Here is a 16,505-nt window from a genome sequence, read left to right as displayed (position 1 = left end):
ATCACCAATATTACAGGAGGCAGGAATGCTAATTAACTCCCTGCTGGGGAATAGCATAATCGACCTCGCCGCTATTTTCTTAAAGGGATAGCACACTTTATGGCCCTATGATGTAAATGGGTGGCAATCCATTCACAAGTGTGATATTAAAAAGTAGTTCTAGGTTAAATGCTATTGTTATACATTTTCCAACTCTGTCAAAATCAAACTGCCAGGTTTGATAACTCAAAATGTATCACTACATACATTTTCCTCAACAAATTTGTTAAAAATATCCCACAAATGTTGTCAGTAAAGAAACAAAATACGTTCTACAAGGACAAAACAACTTCTGATTCAATTGGATTCTGGACAGACTTATTCTCAAAAAAAAAAAAAAAAAAAGCTAACCAATAGCCAACTAAATAGCTTTTTCAAGCTATTGAATCATTTTCTAGCACTTACTTTACATTCAAGAAAGTAATGATATTCACACATTAATTCAACGTTAAACGTTAAATAGTTTTATCACCATATTTTCATTACAAATAGCTCAATATAGCATTATATATCATAAATGCGTGACAGATGATTTGTTAATTATCTATTTACAGTAACCACATTCTCAGCTTCCTTTATTGCATGAAAAACTATAATTTATCATTTATATCTCAGACCACCTACAGTCCGTTCACTGACACATATTTCACACAAAACTCTCAATCTAGCAGGCTTTACTCTGATTTGCTGACTCCACACAGCTCTAGGACATCTGGTAATACAAGACTACTACCATGCAAACCAAAGTGACCTCCATTCAGAAATTGAAGACATTCCCAACCCAACCACGCATAGTCTGACTCAGATGTAGCCTGGGAGGGCAAGGACGGAATTTGATGCAATTTGTGAAGAAATAGGGCACTCCTGTCCAGACATCCCATTCACTGTAGTTGTACCTGAAAGTGAAGAGATTCAGGTTTAAGAGCATTCAGGTTGAACACGGTACGGTCGTTTTTAACTGCGTCTGTACGCAGCTGGAGGGAGGAGAGACCCTCAAAGCACTGCCTGCAGGAGTAACAGATCCTGGACACATGCCTGGAATATCAACATGCTACACCTGACCATCTTACTTCATTTCAAACATTGCATCCCATTGACATTATGACTATGTCAGACTGTGCCACAGTAAAAGGTGACTAAAGCGAATATCAAAGATTGCGACATCCAAGGCCCTGTTTAAACCTGGCATTAAGATGCATTTTGGTCGACTGGATCACAGGTAGACAAAGGAGACACATTCCCATTTACACCTGGTGTCTCTTTTGTCCACTTTTTACTTCATCAATAAATTAATGCCATGTTCTTTACTTTTTTCAGTTTTTCATTTGCTAAATTGTGACTTCCGAAACGATCATTTTAATAAATAAAATCAAAATTATTTTATTTTCCCCCCTTTTGTTCTTGCAATTTGCTATGTGGGCTGTACCATTAGTGCGGGGGTGGGCACAGGCTGTTTAACATAAACGCTTAACATGGCCTAATGGACTGCCTTATGTGAAATTTACGTTTGCATTTTTTTTTTTTTACTGTTGATTATTATATCTAAAATTAAATATTTTTTTTTTTATTGAATTTATTGGTTTGGACTCTTATTGTTGTTAATCGTAACATTTTACTTTATTGTAACCTTTTTTTATTATACTAATGAGTAATAGTAATAGGGCTCTCTATAGTTTACCATTCACACTAAATAAAAGCATTTATAAAGAGGGTTAGTGTCACTTCTGCCTACACTGGTACATTAACATTAATCATTCATAATCAGCAAGATGTTTGCATTCACCCTGACCGGACGCAGCTTGTTATTGTTCGATTGTCTTTCCCCTCACCCAGCTTTGCTTTCTTGATCATGGGGTATTATAAAGCAGTAGTGTCGTGTGATGGAGAGTTCAGGAATCTGTTGCCTCCACTTCACTGGTCTCTACGCACTGCTGCCTGTGCAGCTGGCAGTCTCCAACGCCGAGAAGATGAGGGGGAAAAGAAGAAAGGGTCTGCTCCGAGGCCGGCTGCCTGAGCGTCCAAGCGGAACGCAGCCAGATGTGACCGAAGCGTCGCCGAGCTCGAAACGTGTGCAAATGCCTCCACCGTAGTGGGCGCACTTAAGCCCCCAGTTCAACCCTAGCTATTCCTTACCCATTTCTCTACATCCCCCTCTTCACTGACCTACATATGTTTTCCTGCCGCTTGAGGTGGTTTGGAGGAAATCAAACAGGCCTGTGTTTTGCTTTCCGAGTGGACGCACCAGATGGTGCAGTGCTGCAAATAGATCACTGGGAAGGATATGTTAACCTCCCTGACCAGACCTCCACTTGTCATTAGTGACCACACTGTAGTAGTAGTAGAGTTCATTTTGTCAGTTGTCCCATTTTAGCTTTTAACATAGTTAGTTAACCTGTCCTGTTTTTTGTTAGTCAAGTTTTAGTTGACTAAAAGCCTGGGAATCTTAGTCTAGTTTTGGTCAGTTAAAACTTAGTCACATTTTAGTCATGCTGCATGATGGTAAAACTGATCATCACAAATATGTTGCTCAAAATTACGGTTATAAACTGCATGCCGTGTTTTTATATGAAAATAAACAAGCTGAAAACACTCTAACTGAAAAACGTTTAGTGCTTTTCCATAGTATTAAGCCTCAAATGTCAAATATACATCGGATTGTTTTTTTCTTTAAATTATAAAAAATGTAAAAATATGAATGGTATTATAATGTTATACTTAAATTAAAATAATGGGAAAAACCCTTAAGATAACTTATAGAAAGAAAAAAACACATCTTAAGCATGCAGAATAACATAAGTGGACTTTGAACGATTAATTTCTGCTTTGAACGATTATGTTTTTGTGGCATCCATAATTGTAATTGCGATTAGAAATTTGATTAATTGTGCATTCATTAAATAGTTGATGGCAGATGAGTGCAAGGTTTCTAAAATTAATAAGACTCTGTTATTCTGACACTACTCTGTTAGTCTAATCAGACTACACTGGTTGTGTTGAAGGAAGAAGGGCATATAAGAGACATTTGTTTAGGAATCAGGTTGCAGTAGTCACACTGTACGATTGTGTTTTTTACGAAGAACATAACTAAACCACTCGGTGAATTGTACCATATATAGTAGGGCTGTACAACTGTAAAATAAATAAATAAATAACAATAATAATAATACGGGATGCAAGAACATTGTACTTGCAAGAACATGAAATTGTACCCATACAATAAGTATTTAATTATTTTCAAGTCAAAAATGGAAGTCACTGCAAGTAATTTAGGCATTGCAACATTATCATAATATTAAATATATGCAGTTAATCAAAATGAATAAACATGATGACAATAGCTATGTTTCCATCCAAAGATTCAAATTAAACTTATGCGCAAAACTGGAATATTGCATAAAACATTTGCAAATAAAGCACCGTTTCCATCCAACGAGTCAAAAATAACAAAATCGTCACTTCCTGGTAAACTGGCACTAAATATCACTAAGAAAACTAGGAGAAGCCACTGAATATAATAATTTTCATATTTCTTGCACCTCAGAGCGAGCAGACGAAACACAATAAATGCAGTCATTGCTTTCGGAGGTGGATGCCAGCTGTTTGGGAACACAGTCGTGTAAGACAATTATACAGAAATACTTTGACGACAGACTTCGCTCAGGCATTTCAGATCGACCATAACAAAATATAGATGCTGTGAACGTTGGTCCGCTGCTAGTCAAGTTATCCCGTCTCATAGCGCAAAGTTATATGACTTTTTTGACGTGCGTGGATGAATTTATTCGGTAAATGTGTTTCCATCATAGTTTATGCACATTTTTTTCTTATCAGATAAAATGTTTATCCTACTCAAATGTGCGCATACGTTTTTTATGCACATTTTTAGAATTTATGCGCACCTTGGCGGTTTTTTTTTTTTTATGCGATTTTCCAAAATGCGCATCAAAATAGGTGGATGGAAACATAGCTAACGTCAAAGGAAATAATTGACAATTATTATTTGTCATAATCATGCAGTACCATACTGCCATCCACTTTGAATATTACCACATAGTATAACAGCATGCTCATGTTACAACTAAACATCAACATCAACAAATTAATGGCATATCACGTACCACTCCAAAATGACCTGTTATTGAAGAATTCTGAGCAAATATTGCTCTGTCTCAGCTAAAACAGCCATTTTAAGCCAAAGAGTGTCTATGGCACTATTATTAATACTCAAGAATTCATTGCACTAACTGTGAGAGTTGCTACTGTAGCTAACTATTAAAGGGCTAAAACTATGCTAGAACTATGTGTTTTCCTATTGTTTATTCATTTAATCTTTACACACTTTACGAATACTGTTCTATATACAGTTTTTGTGAGGAAACACCTTGTCAATGTGTCATCCAATAGAAAACCACTAGTTTCCATCTGTGTGGCGCTGCTAAAATAGGAACATGTTTGTGATTGTGATTGTGGAATAAAGACCAAAACTAAAAACTCACTGCAAAGTTCAGAGGTCATGGGATTCATGAAAAACAATCTCTCCATGTATACTCTGTTATTCTAATTAGCCTTTAGCCATATTAAAAATAATTAACATTCATCATCATAATTAGAAATGGGTTGGAATCCAAGTCCAAAGAGGGGTCAGTCTTCTCCTAATCAAACTCATTTGTGAGTGGTCGGGGTGCAGCTGACATGGTGGTGGGTATTGAGGGATGTCATGGGTTAACAAGCGCACTGAGTGCAATAACAGCGGAGGGGTCAATCAATTACTGCACTGAATGGACGGGACAACAAGACACAACTCGTAGTAGAAGAGCTGAGAAGAAAAAAGAACAAGCAAGATTTAATCTACGCTCGGTATTCCTATAACGCAACAAGCCAGCGGACACCTGACGTCTCTGAAGCCTGGAAGTGGGTCTGCTGCGAATCACAACAGTGAGATAAACTCCTCCGTCTACAATCTCTACAAGCTTACCTGAGTCATCAACAGAGGACCTTCACAGCAAACACATACAAACACGCTCATACAAATAAAGCAGCTCACAGCGCAGGAAACAACAGAATGAGAAATGCTGCAGTGTCCAGGCAAGCCTGCTAGCCTTCAAAGATGAACAGCCCAATATATTTATAAGAATTCATAGTGCATCTTTGCGGTTGTTGATTTAATAATAGCTTGTTGGAGCAGCAGACGCTGGATTTCGCCAGGGAGAATTTGTATAAATCAATCTGTGGACTCGTGTTTAGCTTTTAACAAGCCATTCATCACATTTTACTGGAGGCAGGACAGAGGTATGACTGATTTGTTTACTAATCCATGGAATTTGCAGCATTAAAGACATCCTTCTGGATTCTGGCAATTAATTATTTTCTGCCTGTGTGTTTAATTCAGCATTAATCTACAAAATGTCATATTTTATTGGTATTAGTACATACTCACTCTGCAGAGACGTGTCTATAGCTGACTAAACAGAGAATCAGTGCCCAACTGTTTTCAAATAAAGATAATAACTACAGACCGACCCTAACTCCAACAGGAATGTGCAAGATTACATGTTTTTATAATTGACTTGTCGTGGGTCATCTGAATGAATCAGCCTCAAACCTGTATAATTATACCGAATTAGCTTTGTGTTTCTTGGGGTGCGTTCACATGCGGCATGTTCTTGTGTTCATAAACTGCTTGACGGAGCGGAACAGATCATAGTTCTTTTTCAAATATTTTTTGAACATTGTAATTACAGTACAAGCCAAAGACATCTCCCAAAAGGCTGTTTTGTCAAATTTTGCTTATTTCTGCGAACATTTTTAGTAAAGTATAACTAAGTTAGAAACACGCACACATACAGTGCATCAACAAACTGAGAGGGTGGTAAGTGTTCCACAGAAATGAGTATTGATTAAACAGTACACTGAGATTTAGAGTGGAATGAGCAATATGAGCCATCTTCTCCAATTCTAGATAGGCACACATCAGGGACAGCTGCAGAGTTCAGCATGACTGCCAGTGTGACTCCCATTATACAGTACTGCCAGCAAGAAACTCGTCATCTCTCCACTGAGACAGCTCATTGCAATATTGATAGCTGATGTCAACCATTGTATTTTTGAGCGTGCATGTTTGTGACTGCACATGCAATATGTACCACTGGAGTCTGAAATACAAGACATTTGTCTTCTAACTACTGTAGATTCCCTTTGGAGACAGAAATCTTTGGGGCCAGCTGTCAATGCTAACCAGTCAAACCTGGACCCCCCAAGTCACATGTATCTTTGCGCTGGTATCTTTGTGCCCGCCTGTGGATAGATACAGAAATACTGCTGATTCTGAAGGCTGTCGTTTTTGCACTCTATTTCTTCTCTCTCTTTCTCTTTCTATGTTCTCGTATCTGTGACACCTTTCTTTAAAAAGGGGGTCTCAAGAGGTTATTGCTGACAGCCTTTTCGGGCCACTCATCTCTAATGGAGTTCAACTTCATTTGCTTTAGGTATTTTTCTGTGTGAAAGATGCAGTGTTGACAGGCTGAAGAGAGGCCCTTGGTGCACTTCAACATTGCGCGCTAATCACACTTGAGTACTTGAGAGTTGTTCATTGAATAAATTCTTTAAATTAGATCGTGTAACATTAAACAACTTCTTAATGGATGTCTGTGGAGCTCTAAAGTGGAATGTTAGTTAAAACATTAAAGTTTAAGTCTCTGTTTCTGTCTCTTTTGTTTCAGGAGTGAATGCCATGTTTGCGCAGCAGCCTCAAGACTTGGTAGTTGTGGCTGGTCAGCCGGTCACGCTCCCCTGCTCCATCCCTGGTTACCACGGTGTTGTGCTCTGGATCAAAGATGGCCTCGCTTTGGGCGTTGGAAGAGAACTTATAGGTAACAATGTCATAAACAGTGAAAACATCACCAGTTTAGGTTTTGATTTTGATGCTGGTTTCCCAATGAAGCTTCCTAATGTAGCAAATCAGCTCAAAAGGGAAATGTACAGTATATAAACAATTACAGTTAATTATGATTAATTACAATTATTTATATCAGCTGCCAGTAGTAACTGTAGCAGAATTAAATTGCCATCAACCAATCTGTTTGTCCAGCGAACATTCAGTGTAAGTTCATATCAACTCTAGGAAACGATATTTCACACAGAAAATACTTTCATACAGTATTAATGCATTAGAGCATGTAGTAAGGATCACAATCGTAAAGGGACATTAATTTGCAAGGCAGTACACCAAATGCAATGCAAAATGCAATACACCAAAATAAAGATCAGAGCCTCTACTTTTAAACAAAAAAATCTGTTTTATTCTAGCTTAAAGCATTCTTTTTTATCAACACTTGAATATAGGTAGGTTTCATAAAAATGCATAATTTTAAGCAAAAAGGTGAGGAAATCAAATTTTTATCAAAAACTACATCTGGATAATATTCAGAAGCATAATAGCACCCCCGAGTGTATAACAGTGAAAACACGGAAAGCCGTAAAAACTCGTCTTTGGCGGGGAAGCGTTTTCTTGTAAAAGACGAGATAACTCGTCAATGGCGGGGAAAGATTTAACTAGACAAATTATGCTGGTCAACTAGAAGTCATCTTCACTTGTAAGACCATGTTGGTTGACTATCTTAACTATCAGCCCAAAAAAAGAATATGCAGGTCAACTAGCTTTACAACACTGCAAGACAGACTGCAGCAGTCAACCATCTTAACCAGCTTGACAAGAATGACCATGCTGTCCATCTATCCTAACCAGCTTTACAAGAAAGAATATGCTAGTCATCCAACTTAACTAGCTTAACAAGATAACGTTGGTAGATTTGCTTACCCATTTTCTCTAGACAAACCATGCTGGTCGACTAGCTAGCCATCTTCACATCTTCTGACCATGCTGGTTGACTAACTTAACCATTTTCACAAAAAAAGACCATCCTGGTCATCTAGCTTTACAATGTTACAAGAGAGACTGTACTAGTAATAATGTTAAGACGAAAGATGCCATTGATTTAACTTAACTAAGTGTTACAAAAACAGGCTTCACCATCTTCCCAAGAAAAACCATGCTGCTAAACCAACTTAACTAGCTTCAAGAGAACAACCATGCTGGTAGCTTAACCATAATCAGAGGAAAGACAGTGTTGGTTGATTAGCTTAAACAACTTTAAAAGAAAGACCATGCTAGTCGACCAACCTAATTAGCTTAACAAGATAGACAATGCTGGCTGACAATCCTAACCATGCTTCACCATCTTCACAAGAGAGATGGCCAACCAAAACAGTGAAGCATCAACTGCTAGACTAACACTAACCTGCATAAACCAACCAACACGGGCATGGACATTCATACTGGTCTAAGTTGGTCATTTCTCCAAAGAAATCGGCGGACTAGATTAAAAATGTAAACACTTTACTCTAATGACTCCGTGAAAGGCAAAAGTGTCCACAGCTCCTGTAAATTTGATTGAATTTTACACTTCAACTAGCAGCCAGTCTTCATCTGCCTCTCAAATAACCAAATTGGTTTTAAACAAGGCTTTTGCTAATTAAAGCTGACTTTGGTACACAAGTTTAAGCTGGAGGGTGTGATTGCTTTTTAAAAACTGTTCATTTGGTGCCAGGCGTAGAAGGACAAGAGCAACTAAAATATAACCTCTTAAGTACTTTTAACGATTAATAGCTTGTGAAGTGTGTGGCTCTTCCCCACTTGCAAAGTGCTGCTTGCTTGGCTAAGTTGATTGCTTAATTCGCGCTAACAACCATTGGATTCCCATTCCATCCGCCTACAGGCTTTGAGCATCACAAACGTCATATTCATATTCAGGTTGGTCGGAAACAGTTGGTCCCCCTTTATGACATTTACATTGGATTTCCTGGATTACAGCGCATGGAATCCTTGTGGGGAAAGAGCAGGTGTAAGCATCATTTTGAAAAGTGAAGATTAACAAAAGTCTCGAAGCTATAGCACGATTCCCTAGACTCGGTGAGCAGCATAAAGGGTAAATCAACGTTTTACTCCATTATCCTATCACAGATGTAGCTCTGCTTTGCGTCCTGGGATATTTCCAATGCAAAGCATGACGTAAAGCCTAGTTGGCCTCTTTAAAAACAGTCGCTGGGCTTATCCTTAAAATTAAATATGTATTCCACTGGAGATCACAGGTCTATTTGCCTCTGACCTTCAGTGGCCGCTGCTCTGTGCCATTTTGGCCTTTAATTAGACCCCAATAGGCAACTGAGCCCTGATAAATCCATTCTGCTCCCAAGTTTGTCATTATCAGGCTCCTGGGAGCCGGGCCCTGGCAGTGTAAACACTGGGAGAAGAGCTTTAAAAGTGGAAGTGGTCAAAGAGGAAGAGAGGGTGAATTGAAGCCTGGGTGGGGGTTGGGAGGTGAGAAGAGGTTCTGTGCTTGCGGGACTCGTGATTATGAGAAGAGAGACAGAGAGCGGCACTTAACGGCACATCAGCTGCAGTTTAACAGTCACGGCCGGGAGCCGAGGGCCGACCCAATCCGAGGCGAGCCAGCCCCATCTAGCTCTTTATGCGGATCAATGGCGGGCCAGCGCTCAGAGGGCCATGAAGAATTTCAATGAAGTTCTGCGCTCTCTCTTTTTTATGGCATGCAATTTTTTTTTTCGAGTTGCAGAGAGCCCGTGCTTTAGACAAAAGAGCACTTTAAAAGCAAGCTTCGGGTACAAGGGCGGAGGTGCACTGCTTTGACATGAATGACACTTAACAGAAAAAAAAAATCACTCTGCACAGCTGCTCCTTTTATCAGTCTTGCCTGCGTCAACAAGTAACACTGCGTCCAATAAAGAAAACTGACACATCTACGACTACGTACTCCAAGCTAGCAGCTGCACACATTAAAAAAACGGGGCGAGTACAACAGCTCATACAAACCCTACACATTTCAATATCAGCCTACTCAGCTATTCATGGAAGACGCTTGTCTCATCCAGTGCGGTTTCAGATCGGGAGAACATTGATTAAAATGAGAAATCGCAAACAATATGTTTAATAAATCAGCAGACAAAAGAGACTGATTCGTATCGGTCCCCACATTCTTCGTGGAGGTCCTTTTGCTCCTGGTTCTAATTAAAGACATCAGCTCAAGGCTGTCACAAACACACAAATAAAAGTCATGAATATGCATTGTGTGCATTGCTGGTGTAAACATGAATACCCAAACAGAACCAGAGAGGGAGACGGTGCAAGCATGCTTGGACATAAAGAGCAGAGCAGCATGCTGATTCCGATTTTGACGCATTGTTTTATTTACACTCTTGGCACATCAGTAATCCAAACAGTAGCTTTCGGATTTGTGCTGCTCAGTTCAAAGCCAACGTTTTGTGGGAGAGCAAAAAGAAAGAAAAAAAAATCTATAGGAAGCTCTATAGTAACAGAGCAATGTCAAATGTCCATTGCTACGAGGATTTTCACAACATAAAATTGTCAGTAGTTGATATCAATACCAGGATTGATGCAATGAAAAACTGTTAGTAAAGTAAACTGCTAGTAAAAAGTGTTTGTGTTTAGTGAAAAGTTACTAATAATAATTAACAAAGTTAAATAACAATAATACAATATTAGTTATAAGTGCTAAATACAATAAAAAAAAAAATAATAAAATAAAATATTGGCACTGTCTCTACTTCATGGAAGGATATTATATATTAATATATTAAGCTGTATTTTTATATGCATTTTTTAGATGCGTTTTTGGAAACAGCATACCTCAAGTAAGCAAGGTTTAGGTAAATCAAATGAGAGATCAAGGTATATGTGACGGTAAGTTATCCTTGCTTTCTGGAATCCCACCCTGGTATCATAAAATCTTTTTTTTTTAATTGTATTGATTAGTATCGACTTGGAACTTAAGTACCATACTTTACCATCCCTGCTTTCTACAAAATATATCCAAATCTTGGTACCCCTTGGTAATCTTCATAAACAACCCAAATTGAAGAAAATTTTAGCTGTGTATGTAATTAACACATTTTCTTTCAATCATTTCCTCGGTTCGAGCCGTCAGGCAGATACACTCGCTCACTCCCCCGACCATTAATCACTGCGTCACGTCTCCATTCACGGCCCTTTCCCCCTTCCATCGATCCAACATAAAGATTAATCCTTTCCTGTCCTGATGGTTTCATTACCTCTAATGGGGCTATTTTATATTGTTTGCTTTGCTTGACGTGGGTTGTCTTAGGGATTCATTGTGATCAATGACAGAATTATTTCATTTTTCTCTCTGACATCCTCTGCTGTGCATTTCTTGGGTGAAGCATGCATGATTTATATAATGATATAATAATCTAAGAGGTGTCCAGAGGAGCGATGAAATGTGTATCATCCAGAACATCACTGATAGGCTCAATATTTGGGTTTATAAGGCAGTGTATTTGTATACAAGGGCCCGGCTCAGATAATGATACAGGTGGGTGGATGTAATCTCTAGATCACAGTTAATAATTGTTTTGTTATTTGACTGGTGTCGGCTTGCACAAAGACTAGCTAGGATTGCTCCTTCATTTTATTACAGGATCACTGCAAGAAGATACTGGCCTTCAGTCATAAAAAAAGATGCCATTAAACAAATATTTAAAAATATACTGTTTTCATGTTGTTTGTACATTAATTTGAAGATTGAACGTGAAATAATTGCAATATAAAAGTATATTTAAAAACTTTAATGTTAGGTGGAATTAATCGTGATTAATTTCAGAAAAATGTTTTATTCATTAGTTTTTTTTTATCGATTGACAGCACTAATATATATATATATATATATATGTGTGTGTGTGTCAAAGTAGTGCATTTCGGCAGAATGTGTGTCTTGTGGTTCCATTAGTAAGTCAATGCTAAGCCATGTTGAAGAAGTTGATTTTGCACATTACTGTGAATTAATAGTGCTTGATAAATTAGTAATGTCGTTAGAAGCCAGTGCATATATCCCGCATATATCTGAGAAATAAGACCTCAAGATTTGTAGCTAGGGTCCAGAGGAGCGATGAAATGTGTATCATCCAGAACATCACTGATAGGCTCAATATTTGGGTTTATAAGGCAGTGTATTTGTATACAAGGGCCCGGCTCAGATAATGATACAGGTGGGTGGATGTAATCTCTAGATCACAGTTAATAATTGTTTTGTTATTTGACTGGTGTCGGCTTGCACAAAGACTAGCTAGGATTGCTCCTTCATTTTATTACAGGATCACTGCAAGAAGTAAATCCCTACTTTAATTTAGTCTAAAATTGTATTATTAAATTGTTATTGATGGTTGTTTTGTGTAACTTGTAACTCCCCTGTTAGCAGTGGATAGAAGTGGCCCACTCAGCAAGCGAGCGAGTAAATAAACAAACAAAGAAACACACACACACACACAAACACAAATAAATAAATAAATATAATGCATTCTAACATTGCTTTCAATCTCTCATCAGGAATAAACACAGTATTGAACCAAGTCAATGGCCATTAAAATGACTCAGTCTGCTTCCCTTGCTTTGATTGGCTGCCACAATAAACAGCACTTGATTTGGCTATATGTTCACATTACAGACCGTAAATTGTAACCTGACAGTTGCCAAGGTTAATTACATTGCTCAAAGGTTGCTAAATTGGAAGACGTAATGGAGTTTTCAGTAAGGTTTCATACATGGAGTTTTAACTTTTTATTTCTCAGACTGACACAAATAAGACAATTGTATCATACTGACTTGCTGAGTACAGTTAACGTGGATAGGATAACTAGGATATTTATATTTGGAATGAATGCTCGAGTTCATATTGAAACTCTGATTACAGACTTTGAAATCACAGTTTGAGATGTTCTGAAACTCTCAAGTAGGCATATGAGATTATTTTAAGATCACTTCTAAAAACATGAGACTTACTGTAAGTGAAAATCTCTCCATTTAATCTTTCTGACATCTAGAATAAACAAGTGAAATATTAAATGGATAATTTGGGATTTTTCTTTTCTGTTTGTTTATTCTTGAGCTGCACGGATACAGAACGAGGAACACAAATTCTACCTTCTCAAACAAAAAAGTGAGGTCAAATATAGGTACATAACTGGCCAGTGTCAACATAAGATATTCCTTGTATATAACAGCCTTTCTTCTTTATTAATTAAATATCGCCATATTTTTGAAAGACCTTCAAAACAACTTTCCAAAGTAGTCCACTAAATGATGTGGGCACAGTCTGTTTTGATGGCTTATTAAATGTTTGTTTTTTGGGTTATCCTGCCTCTTTTCTGTCTCCCACTCACTTAGAGAAATTAAAAGCTGTATGTGGGCAGATAAAACACATTGCACCATGATCGACTGCTGCTCTCTCCTCAATAGGGAAAATGAGAGACACTTCATGGTCTATTAAAAGTGAATGGGATCCAATGAGGCAACAGGCAATAATTGGCATTTTCTGGCAGAGTGATTTCAACAGCCAGGCTCAAGGACTTAAAAGCCATTAGTCCAGTCCAGTCTATTTTTCACTCCTTTCTACAGCAATATGTTAAAGCACATCCCTCTTTCAAGCCTCATTGCTGTAGATTACAGTTATGGCTGCGGTAATAGCCCCGTGGTAGAGCTCAGAAATAGGTTGGACTTCGTACCACACAGTACTCGAAGAGATATAGGTAATATCAGGACGCCCTTTCAATTTGACAATGGGTGATACATCTCTAAACAAGTGGAGTGGGTTATATAAACCCAATCAACCACAAACACACATGCTGTTTTAAATCTTTCAGTTTGAAAAGCAGATATGCTTTTCGAAGCCAACAACACTTTAAATAGAAAATGGACTTGCTGGCGTTGAGTGCCCTGAGGGCACAAGGGTGCATGACGATTATGTCACAGAATTCTCTGGAGCGAACATGAATCATATCGATGGATGCTGTAAAAATCAATATGCTGCCACAGGTCATTCACTGGCAAAGATTCAAATGGCTGCTCCATGGAGACTGGAAGCAGGAACTGGAAGCGAGATCACTTCTGAAGGTGTAAATTTAGCCACATAAAAAGCTATATTGAAATAAATCGAGGGATAAACGCACCGCGCTTGCTTCTGTAGAGAAATATGCTGAGATCAGCTTCTGATGCCATTAAATCTGTATCGCACATCAGCCATCAATTACCGTCTTGACTTGGAAAGGAAAACTGCACTAACAGCAATGACAGCGCTTTTTAGGGGTCTCACGGTAAATTGCAAATCTCTCATAATTAGGAGTATTTTGCCTCCTGAGATCCGTTAAAGACATTCACACGGAGAGGTTGCGGAAATGAACTGTAAAATACGCCACAATCACATGTCTCCTCTCCTGCTTTACATTTTCTGTAGTGACAAACCAAGCTTCTGCATTCGCTCCTTATGCAAATTCCCGGCTAATAGTCTGCTGATGTGTTTTAAAGGCCCTCGGTTTTGCTTGCTGTTGTAAAACAGTCAGTTTTCCCTGAAATACGTCCTGCTGAGTGTATTATTAAACTGCAAATCACCATTCCTCTGCATCGGTGGAACACATCTCAATCTTCTTGGCTCTGTGTGCTGTTTACTAAGTGTTACACCTAGAGCAGCGCGCCTGAGGACCAGCTGAACATATTATAGCAAAACCAGCAGACTGCCTCACCTCAATCAACAACCGTCTCACCTCGATCATCAGTAAGTCTCACTCCAATCGGCACAAAGTCTCACTCCAACTGGCAGAAAGTCTCACTCCAACCATTAGAAAGCCTCACACATCTGTTCCTCTTTCGTTTATTTTAGAAAGGTCATAGATATGTTCTTGCACCGATTCTTGCCTCACATTGAGCTTTTTTTTACTGTCCTGAGGGACACAAGTCGTCAATCTTTTCGCTTTGCAGAAGAAGGGGGGAAAGACTTTGGATTATGGAGGACATAAGAAGAAATGAATAAGAAAATAAATGGTTATTTTCATTGTTTTTCACACATCCATGAAAGTGAACAAAATCTTCAACTTAATTATCCCTTCTAGAGATCTCATATACAAATAGTATACAATAAATTCAACTGATGTCCTTTGATATCGCAGAGGTTGCTAACAAACAGCCAGCGTTGCATCACCGCCAAAACTAACTCCCTGTGGCATTCAAGGATTACTTTACACTGTCACGAAGTGACTAAAAAGCCACTTTAATTCAGGTACAAGTTATTACTGCTCTGAAACTGACAAGGTACAATTTCCCTGGATTGTATCTACCCAGATGCGTGTAAAAAACACATTTGTAAAGCAGTCACTGACGGTCTCGAGGCATTAACCCATCCCTGTTTTCCAGGTTACCCTCGCTATGCTGTGGTCGGGGATCACGGATCTGGCGAGCACCACCTTCGCATCCAAAGGGTGGAGTTGACGGATGATGCTGTGTTCGAGTGCCAGGCCATCCAGGCCGCCATGAGGTCTCGTCCAGCTCGACTCACTGTGCTAGGTTAGTTACAGCTGCATATATACATGAAGACGGACAAAGAAGTCCTGCCGATTCCATTTGCATACATATGCCTTTCAGCAAAAGCTTATTTACTTTCTCAAAAGTCCCTGTTTAAAGATAATGTATTTAATTTCTAATAATCTTGCATCCACAAACTAAAGACTGATCTTGAGTATGAGATCAGCGAAGAATAATGTACAGTATTAAAAATAGATTTTTCACTGACCAAACTCCCCTGCAGTGCCATAAGTTCTCAGTTTTAATTTCCTGCTGCAAATCCCACTGTCTTCATTATTAAACCAGAGAGGTCATTGAATCTTAATTAAGTTTTATTGGGTTATTATTCAGCTTTGCCGTTTCTGCGATATTGGGCAGCAACAGTGTTATCTGTGCCGAGGTTGTAATCAACCACCTGGTAGGTTTATCTGCTCTACAGACCGACCACCCACACCCAGCGAATTTTAACTCTTCTTTGCACCAGTGAGCACAACTGGGGTCAGGATTGGGGTGGTGTTATGGAAGTGGTAGGGTAAGAGATGAAGCACATGTGCTCGTCAACTTGAATGTGATTTGCTTTATTGATCTCCACTAATGAAAAGTGAAAATAATGACCTGCATGGGAGGATGTAGTGAGGGAAATTAGAGGAAGAAAGAAGACAAATTATGCGGTCTGAGGTTGCTCTCCCTTACAAATTACTTATTTGCTAATTACAAGCACCAAACAGTCACCTAAGTCCCACTACTACCAGTATCAGTAGCACCTCATGACCAGAACATCATTCAATACTAGCAGCTTCCAAATATTTGTGAATGGTGAAATGGCTGGTGGAAATGAATTAGAAGCAGTGATGCACCGGCTGTTTTGTTTATCAAGATTCTCTCCTGCTGTGGTCATTATTAATTGGGCCTTAATTAGCACTGCTTTAGAACTGCCTCAATGGGCACTGATAATGCTAACTGTCCACCACAAACCCTAAACCAAGAACCTCAAGTTCGTCCCTGCTTAGTTTAATTTCCTGTCAAG

The 16,505-nt window shown here is 38.7% G+C and overlaps 1 protein-coding gene across 1 annotated transcript in view; it reads left to right on the top strand.

Moving 5' to 3' along the window:
* LOC107709557 (kin of IRRE-like protein 3) overlaps positions 1-16,505 on the top strand; it is a 204,445-nt gene that overhangs the window by 127,394 nt on the left and 60,546 nt on the right. The window contains exons 2-3 of the mRNA XM_016514051.1: positions 6,759-6,908; positions 15,332-15,481. Coding sequence (XP_016369537.1) covers positions 6,759-6,908; positions 15,332-15,481 — 300 coding nt within the window. The remainder of the gene's footprint in view (positions 1-6,758; positions 6,909-15,331; positions 15,482-16,505) is intronic.

This window comes from Sinocyclocheilus rhinocerous, unplaced genomic scaffold, assembly GCF_001515625.1.
Source record: "Sinocyclocheilus rhinocerous isolate Xijiao unplaced genomic scaffold, SAMN03320098_v1.1 scaffold656, whole genome shotgun sequence".
Taxonomy (NCBI): Eukaryota; Metazoa; Chordata; class Actinopteri; order Cypriniformes; family Cyprinidae; genus Sinocyclocheilus; species Sinocyclocheilus rhinocerous.
The sequence above is the reverse complement of the archived record's forward strand: the minus strand, read 5'-3'. Positions and strand labels throughout refer to the sequence as shown.